At 36.5% G+C, this 15,053-nt stretch overlaps 1 protein-coding gene across 2 annotated transcripts in view; it reads right to left on the bottom strand.

Moving 5' to 3' along the window:
* Positions 1-15,053, bottom strand: part of RGS12 (regulator of G protein signaling 12) — an 83,967-nt gene that overhangs the window by 33,569 nt on the left and 35,345 nt on the right. For both annotated transcript variants that reach the window (XM_077782731.2, XM_085577632.1), the window contains 2 exons: positions 9,268-9,289; positions 986-1,155 (listed from right to left, as the gene is read on the bottom strand). In XM_077782731.2, coding sequence (XP_077638857.2) covers positions 986-1,155; positions 9,268-9,289 — 192 coding nt within the window. The remainder of the gene's footprint in view (positions 1-985; positions 1,156-9,267; positions 9,290-15,053) is intronic.

Here is a 15,053-nt window from a genome sequence, read left to right as displayed (position 1 = left end):
CTGCTCTGCTAAACTAAGGAACACAGTATTCAGAATATATTATTTTGCTTTCCTCTTCTCTCTTTCCACAAATAGATGTTTACTGTTAATGCAGGTTTTGGGTTCCCCCACCAGTTAACATGGAAATCTCCCTATTAACCGTTGTGTTCTCTTAATACTTTTGTATCAAGCAAAAGAGTCTTTCTGAGTTAGTGCAGATTCGAAAAATCTACTTCTCCTATACCACATTTCATTATATTCTCACTGTGAAAATTACCTGGGCAGCACAAACTGTCCCTGTGTAACACATTCAGAATCAGCAACACACTCTCAGTGCAACAGAGCAAAAATATACACACTCTGTTTCCTTGCAAAATAGAGGTGATGCTATTTACAACTTCATAAATCTGCAGTGCAGAACAGTATTTATGTATTGCAAAGTATTTATGCTTTGCAAATACTCAGCATTACTCCTTGAAGTTGCAGTTTTAACCAGTGATCTTAACTACCATAACAATTTCCAACAAGTATTTCTAAAAACCTTTTGGAGGAAAATATGCCACTCTATCATTGAAAACATCTTCTATGTGGCTTCCAATGTTTCAGGAGATAGATATGAATAACAGCCCATTCTTAGGAAACTACCGAAAGTACTTTCTTCTTTTTGTACAAAGGCTATAGATCCAAAAAAAAAAAAAAAAAAGCCATTTTGCACAAGGGGGAAGCATTCTAAAAGTTCCCAAACAAAGCCAAATATAGCTTCCATTTTCACCTGAAACTTCTGCTTTGCAGAGATGCATGGCAATCTGAATATTACTGTGAACTCTTATTCAACTGTGTAAATCAGAAAGATACTCAGATAACAACAGAGATAACAACAGATAACAAACTCCTGTCTCTTGCCCTGTGCAAGAAAAGTGTCAAGAAAAAAAAAAAGGAATACAGGAAAACTACTGCAGCAGTATCAGGTATTTTGGAAAGCCTCTCATTGTCCCTCAAAACTCACCGAAAAATATTTAACACCAACAGAGTCCTGAAGAAGCCGCTCAAAGGAAACAGCCCAGCTTGCAACTCTGCGCTCTCGCAGGCGCCGGCAGCTCTGCACGCTGGGAAGGCTGGCATTGCTACTGAGGCTGTTCTCACTGATGCAGTCCTTCAATTCAGTGCTATTCAGCTCTGTTAATAAAAGAAATTGCACCTGTCAGTAAAGTGTTATTCACTTTTACTCTTCAGTATTGTTTATTTGGTTTATCACACCTCCTCTGCAAGCTCACAGTGGTGCAAACTTCTAAATATCCCTGTCCATTTTTACTAAGAGCACCTGCATAGAAAAAAACACCCCAAACACCTCTCAAGTTTCTTCTTAACAGCAATTCCCTGACAGAAGCAGAAGGGGCAGACCCAAAACAAAATCTGTTTTCTTCTTGCACAAAATAAAATACATTTTCCTCTTTATATTTCTCACACTATGTGCTGCACTCCTTCAGAAGATTATCCAAATAAAGTTAACTTTCAAGAACCCACTGTTCACCAGAATGTGGTGATAGGAGACAGCAAAATTTCATATACACTTCAATTGGTAGACAGGCAATCTGTGAAATTTTACATGGAAATAGAAGATTCCCACTAATACTGAAAATTTAGCAGAGGAATCAATTGTGGAAAAGAATGTTAGGAAAATGAGTAGTAAGGGATACCTTCCTCATCCACAGGAAGTAAGAGACATCAAACCACAGATCCTCCATTTATTATGGTTTCTGATAAAAACAGGGATCCCTTCCAGGCTTCAACCAACATACTGGAATCATCTACAGACCCCAAGATGAGAAATTACCAGATTCTTTAGATCTTGAAAAAACAGAAGTGATTTTTTATTCTGAGAAACGAATTAACAAGAACCCATGGAGAATTCAGGGAAACACCAAAAATCCCTTTTGTGTAGCAGGCCAAAAATTTCAAGAATTAACTACAGATCATCTCTGTCATGTCAGTAAACAAAACAGGCACACAAAAAGTGTCAAAGTAACCATTTGTTCACAGAAGCAGAAAGGGAAAGAAAGAAATGGCTGCTCTAAGAGAGGGAACTGCTTACAGCAGGGCTCTATTCAAAGATTTGTCATTTACTTCTTGCACGCCCTTTTACAGGATTGTCCCTTCACCTCCAGTGTACACAAATGTAAAAGTGGTAGTGCTGCACTCACAGCAGCACACTTGAAAGAGGTGATGTAAGGTTTAATTCATTGTGGAGACACAACTAAAGCCTGAGCTACCTGGTCTGATCTCCCTGCTTGGAGCAGGACAGGTTGCACACAGAGAGATGCCAAACTGAATGAGATTCTTTGAGGAAGGGACGAAAAAAATCACAGACATTCAATTATTTGAAAAATTTGCAGTAACAGATGTGAGAAAATAATGCCCTCAAATTAAATAGATGGTATATTCAGCAATTTTATGCCAAATGGAAAAGCAAGTATGCAGCTCACTAGAGATGCAATCTATTTGAGAAAACTGAATTCACAACCAGTCAGAAATGGACTGTGCTTCACAGGGATATTTTTATGGTGTTCCTCAGTTAATCACTTAGAATAACTAAAGGAGTAAGTAATTTCACCAAAAAGACCCTACTTTATATTTTCTCCCAAGGTCTCCTTTCATGTTAGAAACATTTGGAAGTACTCTGCATTTCCAAACTTCATGTTACAAAACATTACTGTTCCTTCCTGGAAGTAAGAGCTTTGAAAAAATGCACCATTCAAAAACAGTTACAAGCATTGGGGAAAGTGATAAAGATAGCTGTAAAGATAAGGAAAAAAAATTTAAGAGTTCCAAAATTTCATTTTTAAACAAACTTCTTAGCTCAGAAATATTCACTAAGATGTAACAGTTAACTATTCTGAGTTTCTGCAAACAAAGCTACTTTTTAAGACAAAAATAAAATAAGTAAGACAAAGATACAAAATTAGATGAGGGAAATACAAAATGTAACTTTGTATTTTCAACAATGATACTATTTAAGGACACTAGTAACAAATCAGTTCTATAAAGACCTGTCTTCACCTAATCACGATATTAATCAAGGCTAATTTCAAACACTCAGCAAATAATGCCAGATTTTCTTATACAAATATTTATTCACTTTTTCCTTTAAGACATATGAAAGAACATAACCAAATCAACTGTTAACCTCATTAGAGAATACCTGTCACCAGAGTGAAAGTATTGTGAAAGAAGTTAATGTGAATCTGAAGAGAACAATATCTAACTTTATTATCTGTTGTGTTTTGCTTTAATTCCACAGGTGGATATGTTCTATTTTACAGTCCAGCATATAAATAGACACCCACTTTTTGATAGATGTGGAGCAGTTTCAGATACTGCCTCACTCCTGGGGTGTTCTCCAGTGATGAATGATGAAAATTTCCTTGTTCCTTTCAGGCAAATTCAGAAAGGCAAACTCATCCCACATACCAAACACCTGGAACCAGCTTGGCTGACAGAGAGAAATCAGGGAGCAGCCACAGCAAGTGCTCAGCTCTGGATCCCGGAGTCACAGTGCCTTAGGACTCAGAAGGGATTGGGAAGTGGCAGGCGCAGCAATCATCAGCATCACCTCCCTCCAGTGGCAGGCGTTCAACTTCCCCATGGCAGCCGGGAAACCAAACTGCAATTACAGCCTCCAGTGTTTACACCTGGGTAACTGCTAACTGCCTGTAATTGCCACCAGCTGCCTGCTCTCTCCAGCTCCTCAGAGTTACACTCCTCTAAACTGCACTGGGTTCTCCCTCCTCTGATGCACTCCCAACTCTGGAGATCCCATGAAAACAAATGAAAATAATACCCTATTTCCAACAAAGGGTTACTAGCACAAGTCTTTCAATATGCTAACATAGCACTAAGGGATTACTCATTCCCAGTAAACTGTCTCTGTAGTAGTAGACTTAATTTAGGTAATTCAGACTTTTTTTCCAAAAGAACTATTTCAATTTATACTTAACCCTGGAACAGCTTTGGTTTTCCTTAATGAAAAAATTAAGTCAGTTTACTTTTAAAATCTGTAGAGCTTTTTGCTGTGGTACCTACCAAGCTGAAAACAATACAGAAAATGTTTGCCAGAAAAGGCTTGGTTATTCTAGTTCTTTTACTACCCAGATCATCAGTTGCAATTAAAACAGTTACCAGCCTAGTGCAGATACACCATTTAGAACTGGAGAAAAAGAAAATCAGATAGAAGGAAAAAAACGTCCCCGACTCTAGCATTAGTACCAAATTTATCCAAATCACACTTAAATGAAGACTGTGTAGGGCACAGCTCCTGCTCCACTCCTCTTGCAGAGGCATGTTTCCAATGTAAGGCTCCAGCATCAGGTTTCCTGACTCACAGCTCATGCACTCCTAGGTACACGCAGCCCACCTTGGAAAGAAGGAGTGGAGAAACTTTCCAACTTGGTCCCATATTTCACCTAATGAGCCCTCCTGTGATGATCATCAGAGGAAACACAGAGCCCTGACTCCCACCCTCACATGTTCTCACCACAGGCCTGTTGGGCAAAGTGGACTTCTCCTTGAAAGCATTTTAAAAAAGAAAAGGAGCAGTCAGCAATCTCAAGATGCCAGAGGAGTTTAATGTGAAAAATCCCAGCTCTGCATGGACAACATGGATACAGCAGTTCTGGGAAGTTTCCAAATGCCTGCCTTCCTCTGTCATCACAGCTGGAAGCACTGACTTATCTTGTATTATCTGTAAAAGGAGGCTCCTTGATCAAACATTTCAAATTCCAGGGACCTAGCTTTATCTTTGTTCTGTTTGATAGCAACCATACCTACTGAGGAAAAACTACTTTGAGTGCAAATTAATTTAATTTCATTTATTATATTTTGGAAATACAGAACTGACACAGAATGCTATCTAAAAAATCCTCAAAACACAATGTTTTGCACTTTTTGAGTTCACACATTCCGTGGAGGGTCTTGGTTTTATTTATTTTAATAAAACAGCATTATATAAGAAAGTAGAGGCTTTAATCACCTAAGTCTTGAAAGCATTCAGGATAGGATGGCTACGGAAGTTTTGGTTTAGATAATATAAAGCCATAAGCCTGAATAAAATAAATGAAGGCTATTTTGTATGCATTTGTATGCATTTTGTATACATTTTTCAGCCTACAAATACATTTTACTGTTGTGAGAAGCTAAGCACATTCCTCGTAATCATAGGAACGCACACAAATCATATAATCACTAAATGCATTACCTGGATAAAGCTGGTAAGAACCACTGTGGTGCCACTTAATCAAATACTTCAAGCCCTTCACTGAAAGCCATCCTTCTGAATCCATACCAAGCTCAGCTGAGACGTCCCGGAACCCATTGGGTGCAGATCAGTCTCACTGTACAGCACATTGTTTGTTCCTCTGCAGGTCTGGGAGCAGGGAAGCTAACAAAGTTCCCCACAGCAATTCCTGGGAGCTTCCAACACCACTCTAAACAAATTGATTCCTTACCCTCGTTGCTTCAAGCAGAGGGAAGCAATAGTATACTTAACACAAAGCATTATAAAATGCTACATAAATAATTTATAGAAAAGACCTTCTGCCGCTGCTGCTAAAGGAACTTGAATTATTTATGCTGCAGTGGAACACAGCTACAGTGAGCACGCACCACCAGCAGAACTGACAAATAAGTCATATACCTGTTAAAGGAAACAATCCATCTGTATTTATAGTACAAAAAGCATAAACAGTGATTTGCTTTATTTTGCACTTCATTGCGAATTTTTTGCCTTACCTTCTTCAGTTACTTTTTAAAATACAATTTTGCATTATTTATTACTGCAAACATCAGATTCCTTACAAAAAGGTCTTTAGGAACACTTTTCCTTAGGAAAATTTTTTTCCAAGTGATGAACACTAAAAACAAAAATCAGCAGAAACTACAGTAAAGTAGTATCTTAGGGAAAAAAAATGTGCATATAGTATCTGTTAGGCTGAAGTATTTCAGCTTTGTGGAACTGATCTCTGCAGGGAATAGCAGGTGAGAACTGACTCAGACATTCTCACTAGCTCAGATACCTCACCACCTCTGTCTGGGAGATGAATGATGATGGCACTTGTGTTATAGATCCTTTGACCTTAAGGCTTTTCCTTTCTAAAGTGCCTTCCAGGTATAAATAGCAAAGTCGGACATTAGCTGGGGACTATTGATCATCCCTGTGACAATTCAGATGGCACAGTGCTCAAAACATCAGGCACAGCCTGCGTGCTGTGTACACACTCTCACAGCCAGCAGCAAAGGACAGTTTCTGAGGTGGGAAGCAAGAGAAACCTGCTAATTACAGGTCACTGTAGTAACATAAAATGGTTCCTGCTGCTCCTAGAGCAGAGGTGCTGCAGATTAGTTGATCTACAGCAGTAATATTGCATCTAAGCATTATTACAGTTTGCATTCTGATTGTCTGCATTTCATTACACAAATCAATTACAGTTAAGAGCTGCCACTGGTCAGCACATCTGGAAAAAACACTAATTTACATGTCAGCTATCTTGCAATGCTCAAGTGCAGAGTTTTGGCTGATAAGAACATCCCAGTCTTGCACACGCTGGGATGTAAAATATAAAATAAACACAAAGGGGTAGATGGCTTTCAGGGCTGGGCTCTAACATAATAAAAGCCATATGACATAAATCTTTATTGACTTTGGAAAGAAAATGCACAAAGAACTGTCCCACCATACTGAAGAGATGTATATAAACACATAATTGCTTTTTACACATTAATTTTCTTCCCAAACTAAAGCTTAACAAGAGTATTTATAGAATCTAGTTATATGTACAAATACTAATATTAAGTAATAATACCAAGCAGAAGAGGGGGTCCTGGAGAGACCTCAGAACACCTTCCAGTACCTAAAGGGGGCTACAAAAGAGCTCAAGAGGGACTTCTGACAAGAGCAGACAAAGGGATTTAAACTGAAGGAGGGTAGATTTAGATTAGATATTAGAAATTTTTCACTCTGACAGCAATGATAACACTGGAACAGGTTGCCCAGAGAAACTGTAGATGTCCCATCCCTAGAAGTGACAAGGCCAGGTTGGATGGCAGGGGGCCTGGAACAAATTGACCTTTACGGTCCCTTCCAACCCAAATCATTCTGTGATTCTGTGATGACAAATATTTAATCTAGGAAGGGAAGTATGCAGTGCTGTACTAGTGGTTACACTGGTGAAAATTTCTCAAAACTAGACATACCCTAAAATGTCTAAGTCTGTGGATCTATTTGTGTATTAGTGAGATTAACGAAAACTGAAAAAAAAATCAGTGCTGTGCCATATTCAATGAAAGTAAATGCTAGAAAATATAATTCATGCATGAATCAGAACTATTTACTCAATGCAGCTTGAGATGAATTAGGAATTTATTTAATTTCACTTTTTCTGGTTACAGTCTCTCTGGCTCCTATTTTTGCAACCCACTCTCTGGGTATTTAAGCATTGATTCAATATTATGCAACATAGTTCAACTACCACTTTTTACACAAATTATACCCCTTCCTAAGTAGCATTTAACAATTAAGAGAGAGTTCATGTTAAATTCTGAGCCAGCTAAAAAAATAGGGAATACAATTCAGCAGAAAATGGGACATAACTTCTTGGCTGTTTTTTCACCTTCGTGACCTTACACGGCCCTTAGATTTCATGAGATCATAAAACTGTATAGAATTAATTGTGAAAACAGTTACCTACAGATTTGGAGTAAGACACAAGTTATATTGGAAGAAGAAAAATATGTGGAAGTTTTAAAATAAATTTTCAGCTGGAAGGATAAAAATCTTGAAATTCTTATTGTATGTGTACTATCACAGGGATTCCCAAGTCTGGATAAGCAACAAAATAAATTTCATTAACATAGAACAAGACCCCTTGCAGAGACAAGACACAAGTACATTGCGTTTTACCCAAAAAAAGATCAATCAAATTTTTGGTCCTCAACAACTACATACACAGTCAGAAAGTCTGTGGTCTGCTTTGATTTTTATATCAAGAAGATAACATGTGGCAAAAAAAAAAAAAAAAGGCATATTTTTCCCAGAAAAACACAGGCTACATTTTAGAAATAGAAAGCAGAATAAACACTATTATTTTCTGCTTTGTTGTTTTATCACTGTGTGGACAAGACAGATACAACACAGAGTCTACCTTCTCATCCAGACAGAAGCATTGGACTGTCAGCAGTAGAGAAGGAAAATACCTGCCAAAGTCAGCAACTGGAAAGTGGGTCCAGCAAAAGGGCCAAAAGAGAAATATTTTTCTGAAGTGCAGTTTTAGTCTTGCAAGGAATCAGAAATTAGGATATGAAGAAGTTTTGTAAATAGCATTGCAAATTTTCATTTACATTTGCATGTAATATTAAAAAATCATCATTCCCAATATTGTTTTCCAATTTCACTGTACTGATTATGGCAACACAGCTTGCTCCCTCTTGCCTTTTTTATTTAATAAATTTGTCTTGTAATGTTGTCAAAGAACAGCAAATGCAAAAATACATGAGTTTCTCTGCAGGATCAAGTGAACCAACTCCTGCCAGAGAAGACAAGGAGAAAAGCCATCTCCTGTATACCCTACACTATACAAATTCCTTTATTCCATTAAGGAAGCCTTTTTAAACTGTTTCAATTAACTTCAAAGCTTCAGAGAAATCGTCTTCTAATGTTTAACAAAGAATGGACATCCTTTAAAACATTAAAGGAATTTTAAAATCAAAACAAACCAACTTATGTGCAATAAAGAGGAGTTTACTTAGAAGTACTCCAGAAATGCAAAAACTCCATGCTGGGATTTTACAAATATTAAATTACTTACCCCCTTCTCAAAAAGGATCACACTTAAGAAAGTTCAACCTCAACAAATGTACACAGCTTGCAACTTAGAATCTAGAGCACCTCTTTAAAAGCAAACAAGGTATGTAAAGGACAACAAAACAGAGAATGAGATTTTATCTACCATCCAATTACACAGAAGTCTACCAGCTCTGCCTCTATTATTATGATTGAAGAAGCCTAGTTACAATAAAAATGTGCATATATAAATGTACCCAAAAAAATATTATGCAAATAAACCAGTGAAAATATGTGAACACAAGCTTGCAATATTTTCACTAGCACAGTTCACAAAGCAGCCACAGAGTTCTGCACTACCTTAAACTTACATCTTGTAATAAAGCACATTATTATTTTGCTTAATGTGGAAAATAGATTATTTTTCATTATAAAAGTAAAAACAAGCTTCAGCTTACCTCCATCAGAAACAGTTGCTGACTGCAACAAAAAAAGAAAGAAGAAAACAAGAATTGTTACTGAAGTTTCATGGCAAGTATCAGAAATCTTTGTGATTCACTTATCATTTGCAGTGTTAGTTACTTTTATCATCTTATTAATAACAGATAATATTAGAGAGGAAAATCTAAAGAAGCCAGCTGTTATTTCTCAGTTGTTTTCTCCCCAGTATGAAATTCACCCCAGGTCTTTCAACCACTATGTTCCAGGGATTTGATCCCACCAATATTTACTGGAAGAAGCATTTCCTGCTGTAGTAACTACACTGCTCCCAAAAGTCCTTCTTAAGAGGGGCAGAGACAATCAGCTGGGACTTGTGACAAGGTAGATACCTAAAACTGACCTGCAGAGACTGGAAAACAATATCAATTAAACAATACTTCATGCACTTTCATTTGCTGTAGTATTTGGAGATATGTGGCATTAAAATAAAAATTCAGTGTTTTGTCAGTCAGGTGACTGTAAAAACTTTCACTGTCAGTCACTTCTGACTGTCACAGAAACAAAAGGATGTTCAGAGTGCTTACAATAAGCTTGAACTCAACTTGCAATAAGTAAGAACTCCTCACCACCTCTACCTATATTGTACATCAGATTTTCAAGGACAATTGGTATTCTAGTAAAATGTTGAAGTTCATGTGCTTATCTACCCTAAACTTCTCAACTTTCATCATACTTGACCTCAAGGTATCTAACGTCTCATTAAATCCAAGTACTGACCACCTCCCAAAGAGGTACTCCAATCCTTGAACCTTGACACTCAGCTGAGTGAAGTCTGGAGGACAATGAGTTTGAGATTTAAGATTGCATTGATTTTTAAATGACTAATAGAAAGTATTTTTATTTTAGTTTGGCCAATCTTTTCTTGGTCATTGAAAGTGTCCTTGATCCTTTAGAAAACCTTCTAAATAGTTAAAAAACACTCTCTTCATTTATACTGCTCATTAAAAAGCTGGGAAAGAATGCCCTATAGTATCAAAACTTCTTCAAGGTCAGAAACACACAGAAGAAAAGCACAAATATAAAAACAATTCAAGCTAACAGCTACCTCTTCATAGTTTGTACTTTTCAGCCTTGGCAACAAATACTCCCAACTCTTCTTCAAAATCCACAAAAACCTTTGGTAATACCTTCTCCTTTCTTTCTTTCACTGCAGGCTCTCACCCTGCTGTTGACACTCTCTGAAGAACTTGTTACAAACTGTGTGGCCTCACCATTCCCATCACCAGGGGAGGATCTGATCTAGCCTCTGACACAAGTATTCTGGGACTTTCAAAGTCCAAACTAACCTCTATTGACGTAATTCCCCTGGTGCTAGTTCAGGTAAACACAAAACACCGCTCATGAAAAGGATTTTAAAAATGAAAAAACGGTGACATTTCTTGCTTAACTACATAAATGCTTCTGGATCTCTGAAGCATAATCATATAATGAAAAGTATCTCCAATCATCTCCCTTTAATAGCTTTGTTTCAGGTATCAAAAACATGGCTCTGGTTACAATCCTTCTGTGGGGCTTAGGACATCTTTTCTACTTCTATTTTGCACATAAGCCAAGTGATCATGTTATAAATTCAGAAGCCATAATTCATGTTTGTAATCTAGAAAATTTAATTTGCATTACTGAAATTTGGTTTTTAAATATGATTGCTTCTAATTTCTTAGTCACATCACTGTATAGTACAGTTAATGAATAAACAACTTCAATGTCATTTCTAAAAGAAGGAAGAAAAGGATGACTTAAAGTAAAGTAATAGTATCAGTTTACACATTAGACAGAAAAAAAAAAAAACAAAGTCCTTTCAAAATATCTACATTTTAGGAATGGTCATATACTTTGTTAGCTTTCACTAATGTAGATTCAAACGCTAAGTACAATTCTTCATGTTTTTGAAAGGTATGCAGCAAAATTAATAGGATTTTCATGATAGCAGGAAGAATATTCATACCATTTATTTCAAAAACCGGGAAGTTAACAATTATAAAATACAATTTTAAAGAGAAAATGGTGCAATTTCATGGAAAAGCTCAATCATGAATGGACACTGAGAGTTTTATCTCAATCCATTTAGCATAAGTTAATGCAGTGAACTTTCTACACACCACGGGTTGGTTTTGCTTGTTTATGCTGTGTCTACTGCATATTACATTACATTACATGTATCAGCATCTTAAAATCTCTCCAAGCAGGGCCTTAGTAGTTTTTATGTTAGAACATGTTAGAAAAGCACCTATAGGAGGAATATAGTTTACATTACAGTCACTAAATATACCTATCATATTCCAAGCATTATCCATTTATTTCTATAGATCACAGAATAAAATGTATTTTAAGAACATTTCTTTCAATTCCTATGTAACTAAATCCACCTAACTCACTAAAACCTAGAAATTAAAGCTTGTAATTTCTGTGCAATAATTCACAGTAATATGTTCAAACTACATTTGTGAGTACTTAGAAATCTCAGTTTAAACCTGTCAGAAATTGCATGCAGTCCACATTCAGACAAAGAAGTTTCTCTTCTAAACTGTTCAGCTGAAACTTGTCTAGATTTGTCTTTGAAAGGTATAAGTTGCAAGACCAGATTTTTTTAAATACTACGATGATCTCATTTTAAAAATACAGTTTATGTTGGGGGCTTTTTTTCATTCTTCAGCACTCGTGTTTCCTACCACTGGAGGCTCTTCAGGACAAAATTTGATGTACTACACATAAAAAGTTTGATTATTTGATGAAATTTAACACTACACACATATTAAGATCCACCTATTGAAAAACATATGTATCATAAAGCTATAAAATTGAAAAGCTCCTATAGGTAGCCTTTTCTGAAAGAGGAGGAAGGACAGGGCATGACTCTGTGCCAGTTAGGGCTAATGTGAAGATTTTTTTTTTTTAAGCATTTAAGCTTTTAATTCCAAATGACAAAACATCTATGTTGTGAATGTACCTATGACCTATCATTCAGAGATAAAATCAAATTATGTGAAACCATCAAACCTTTCACAACCAGATAAGAACTGAAATTGGTTCTTCCAATTACCCCAGTTACCAATTTGGTTTAGGAAAAAGCCCATGGTATATGCCAGAAATCTGATGGTAACAAACTACCAAAAATTAAAAAATAAACCTGATTTAGGGAAGATAAAATGCCTTCCAGTATATCCCTTCATGGGAACTCTGCTTGCTCATCTAGCTGGACCAGCAGCTGAGTTACACAGACACTCACACACCCCGCAAAGCTGGGGGATGCATCTCTGCTCTGAGGACTGCATCTCTGTGATTCCAGTGGCAGGGCCAGCAAGCTGAAGAGTGGCTTCCCAGTTACCACACAGCAGAAGATGCTCTCTAAACTGGCAAATGCTTCAGCATATATTTGATAGCATGAAGTTCTGAATAAGAGAGAACATGTTACATTTCTCTTTGCATCATCTCTATTTGCTAGGTGGAAAAACCAGAAGGGCCTGTGAGCTTTTGATGTTGTGTTCAGGATCTGCTAGCAACAAATCTAAAATAGTTTAAGCTTACAATAATTATCAGGGAGAAAACCACTTTGGGAGTACCTAATATTTTTTTCCAGAACAGAAGTAGACAACACAGAACCTTGCACCAACAACAAGGTACAAAGGGAGAGAGGGCATAGAGGAGAATAATTCATAAGGCTGAAAGTTCATAAGGTTGGAGCAGGCTGTATCTTTTAGATTTCATGGGCTATAACCTGCTAGATGTGTGCACCTCTGCATGAAGCTTGCCTGATGACATCTTTCAGGTGACAAAAACTCTTATCCACTTAGTTCCATCTCACATGTTCCATTTTACATGGATCAGGTCTCAGAGAAGTGACTAGGTACTGTCCAATTCTGCCATAACAACATCCTGTAGAAAACCAAAAAATACCCCACCTATAGCCCAGACATTATATTGAGCAAATAAATCCATGTGTACAGCTACCCAGGTAACACAATACAAAAATACCCTTTTTCTTCACCTCAAGATTTGTCACTCAAGTTGAAGCCATGCTCAAATACTGGAGTAGAACAAAGGGAAAGAGGGGGATACTGAGGGGTGACACATACTGGGAAATGCCAGGCCTTAGCAATAAAATGGAGCAACATTAAATCATCTGTGCCATTAGAGTGGGGGTGCCTTCCTGAGTCAAGAAACACCTCTGCTTCCCACTCCTCCTGAGAGACAGAGGGTAAAATCTGTAAGGAGAGTGAAGATGTATTTCTCTCTCCTATTCTAACAATGACAGAATCACAGACTAAACAGAAACATCTATTCTTTTCCTGGGCATCCAGAAAGATTCAGAATAAAAGGGATTAAAAATGACCTCTCTGTCACCTTTCCAAAGCACACTTTCTTGCAATACAGGCATCAATTTCTTGCTGCATCCAAAGAATTCTCTGAGTGCTGCCAGAATCTGTTACTTACCCAGTACATCATCACTTTACACACTATTTTATAAACCCCCTGTAAATAAACCTTTCAGGTTAGAATAGCACACTTAGCTCCACCAACCTTCTAAACTAATTTTCTCATACGATTTCAGTATAGAGGATAATGCTAGGAAATCTGCTGGGTTCTGAAGATTACAGACTGAATACAAAGAGCCAACTTTCAAATATTCTGTCCCTTATCTCAGGGAAAGCCTATCACTCAGTTGACCATCTGCTTGCATCTAGCTTTGTTCAAACTACTTCTTAAATCACCTGAAGCTACTTCTCCTTTTGCCAAGGTATGAATTAAGAGCAGATACCAAGGTATTCAGTTACATTACTCCAGTATTTACATGATATATATGTATTTTCAAATATATTACAGCATCAATATAGTTCATGCCATGAACTCCAGTGGACTCTGGGAGGGGAGGGAAATAATGCCTCAAAATACGGTATATACAATTATAACATTTTAAATAAAAAAGAAAGCCACATTACTCATCAATTATTGCTAGTTTTTCCTTCTAATAAATAATCTCAAATGTACTTCTCACCTAAAAAGTAGCATAATATCACAGGTTTTTTATCCCATTTCAGAATATTATTGCAATTAATTTGATGATTTAGAATTCTTTGAGAAGAGTGCCCCTTCAGAAGCCACTTAAAGGAGGACTGTTACACAATTTCACTTTTCAATTCTCCATCACCAGATTGAATTTATAACAGTTAATACAAAAGCATTCTATATGTAAGAGTTCTGAAGTAAAACATACTGTACAACTATTGTACAATAACTTTACTGAATACATTCCATATAATTTTGTCAAATATTTGAACCTATAAAAACAACATATGAAGAATAAACTATGTGACATTTGGAATTCCTTTAAGAAATAAATGTTCAACTTTTTACCCCAAACAAAACCAATCTCATCACATATAATCAGTACCTTAAGTACCAAATCTATCCCTAAAATTATTTTTATAAAGATATATACAGAATATATCCAGTCTTACCTAAAGATACAATATTGACATAATGATACAGAAAGCATATACAAAATATATTGCACATAATTAAATAATAGGAACACATTATAAGCATGCTGGATTTTTATCTTTATACATATTGGGCATAGTTCATAAATGCCTATCAAAATCTCAGTGTTAGTTGGTACAACAATATTACTTTTCTCTGAGAATAAAACCAATATTTGCATTTACAAAGGAATTTTAACTCAAATACTTTAAAGTAAAAAAGCTTAAAGGCTAAGCAAAAAGCACTCTGAAGTTGATCCCATTCT

The sequence above is a fragment of the Lonchura striata genome, chromosome 4, assembly GCF_050655825.1.
Source record: "Lonchura striata isolate lonStrDom1 chromosome 4, ASM5065582v1, whole genome shotgun sequence".
NCBI classification, from domain to species: Eukaryota; Metazoa; Chordata; class Aves; order Passeriformes; family Estrildidae; genus Lonchura; species Lonchura striata.
Note: the sequence above shows the minus strand (reverse complement) of the source record. Positions and strands in the feature narration are given on the sequence as shown.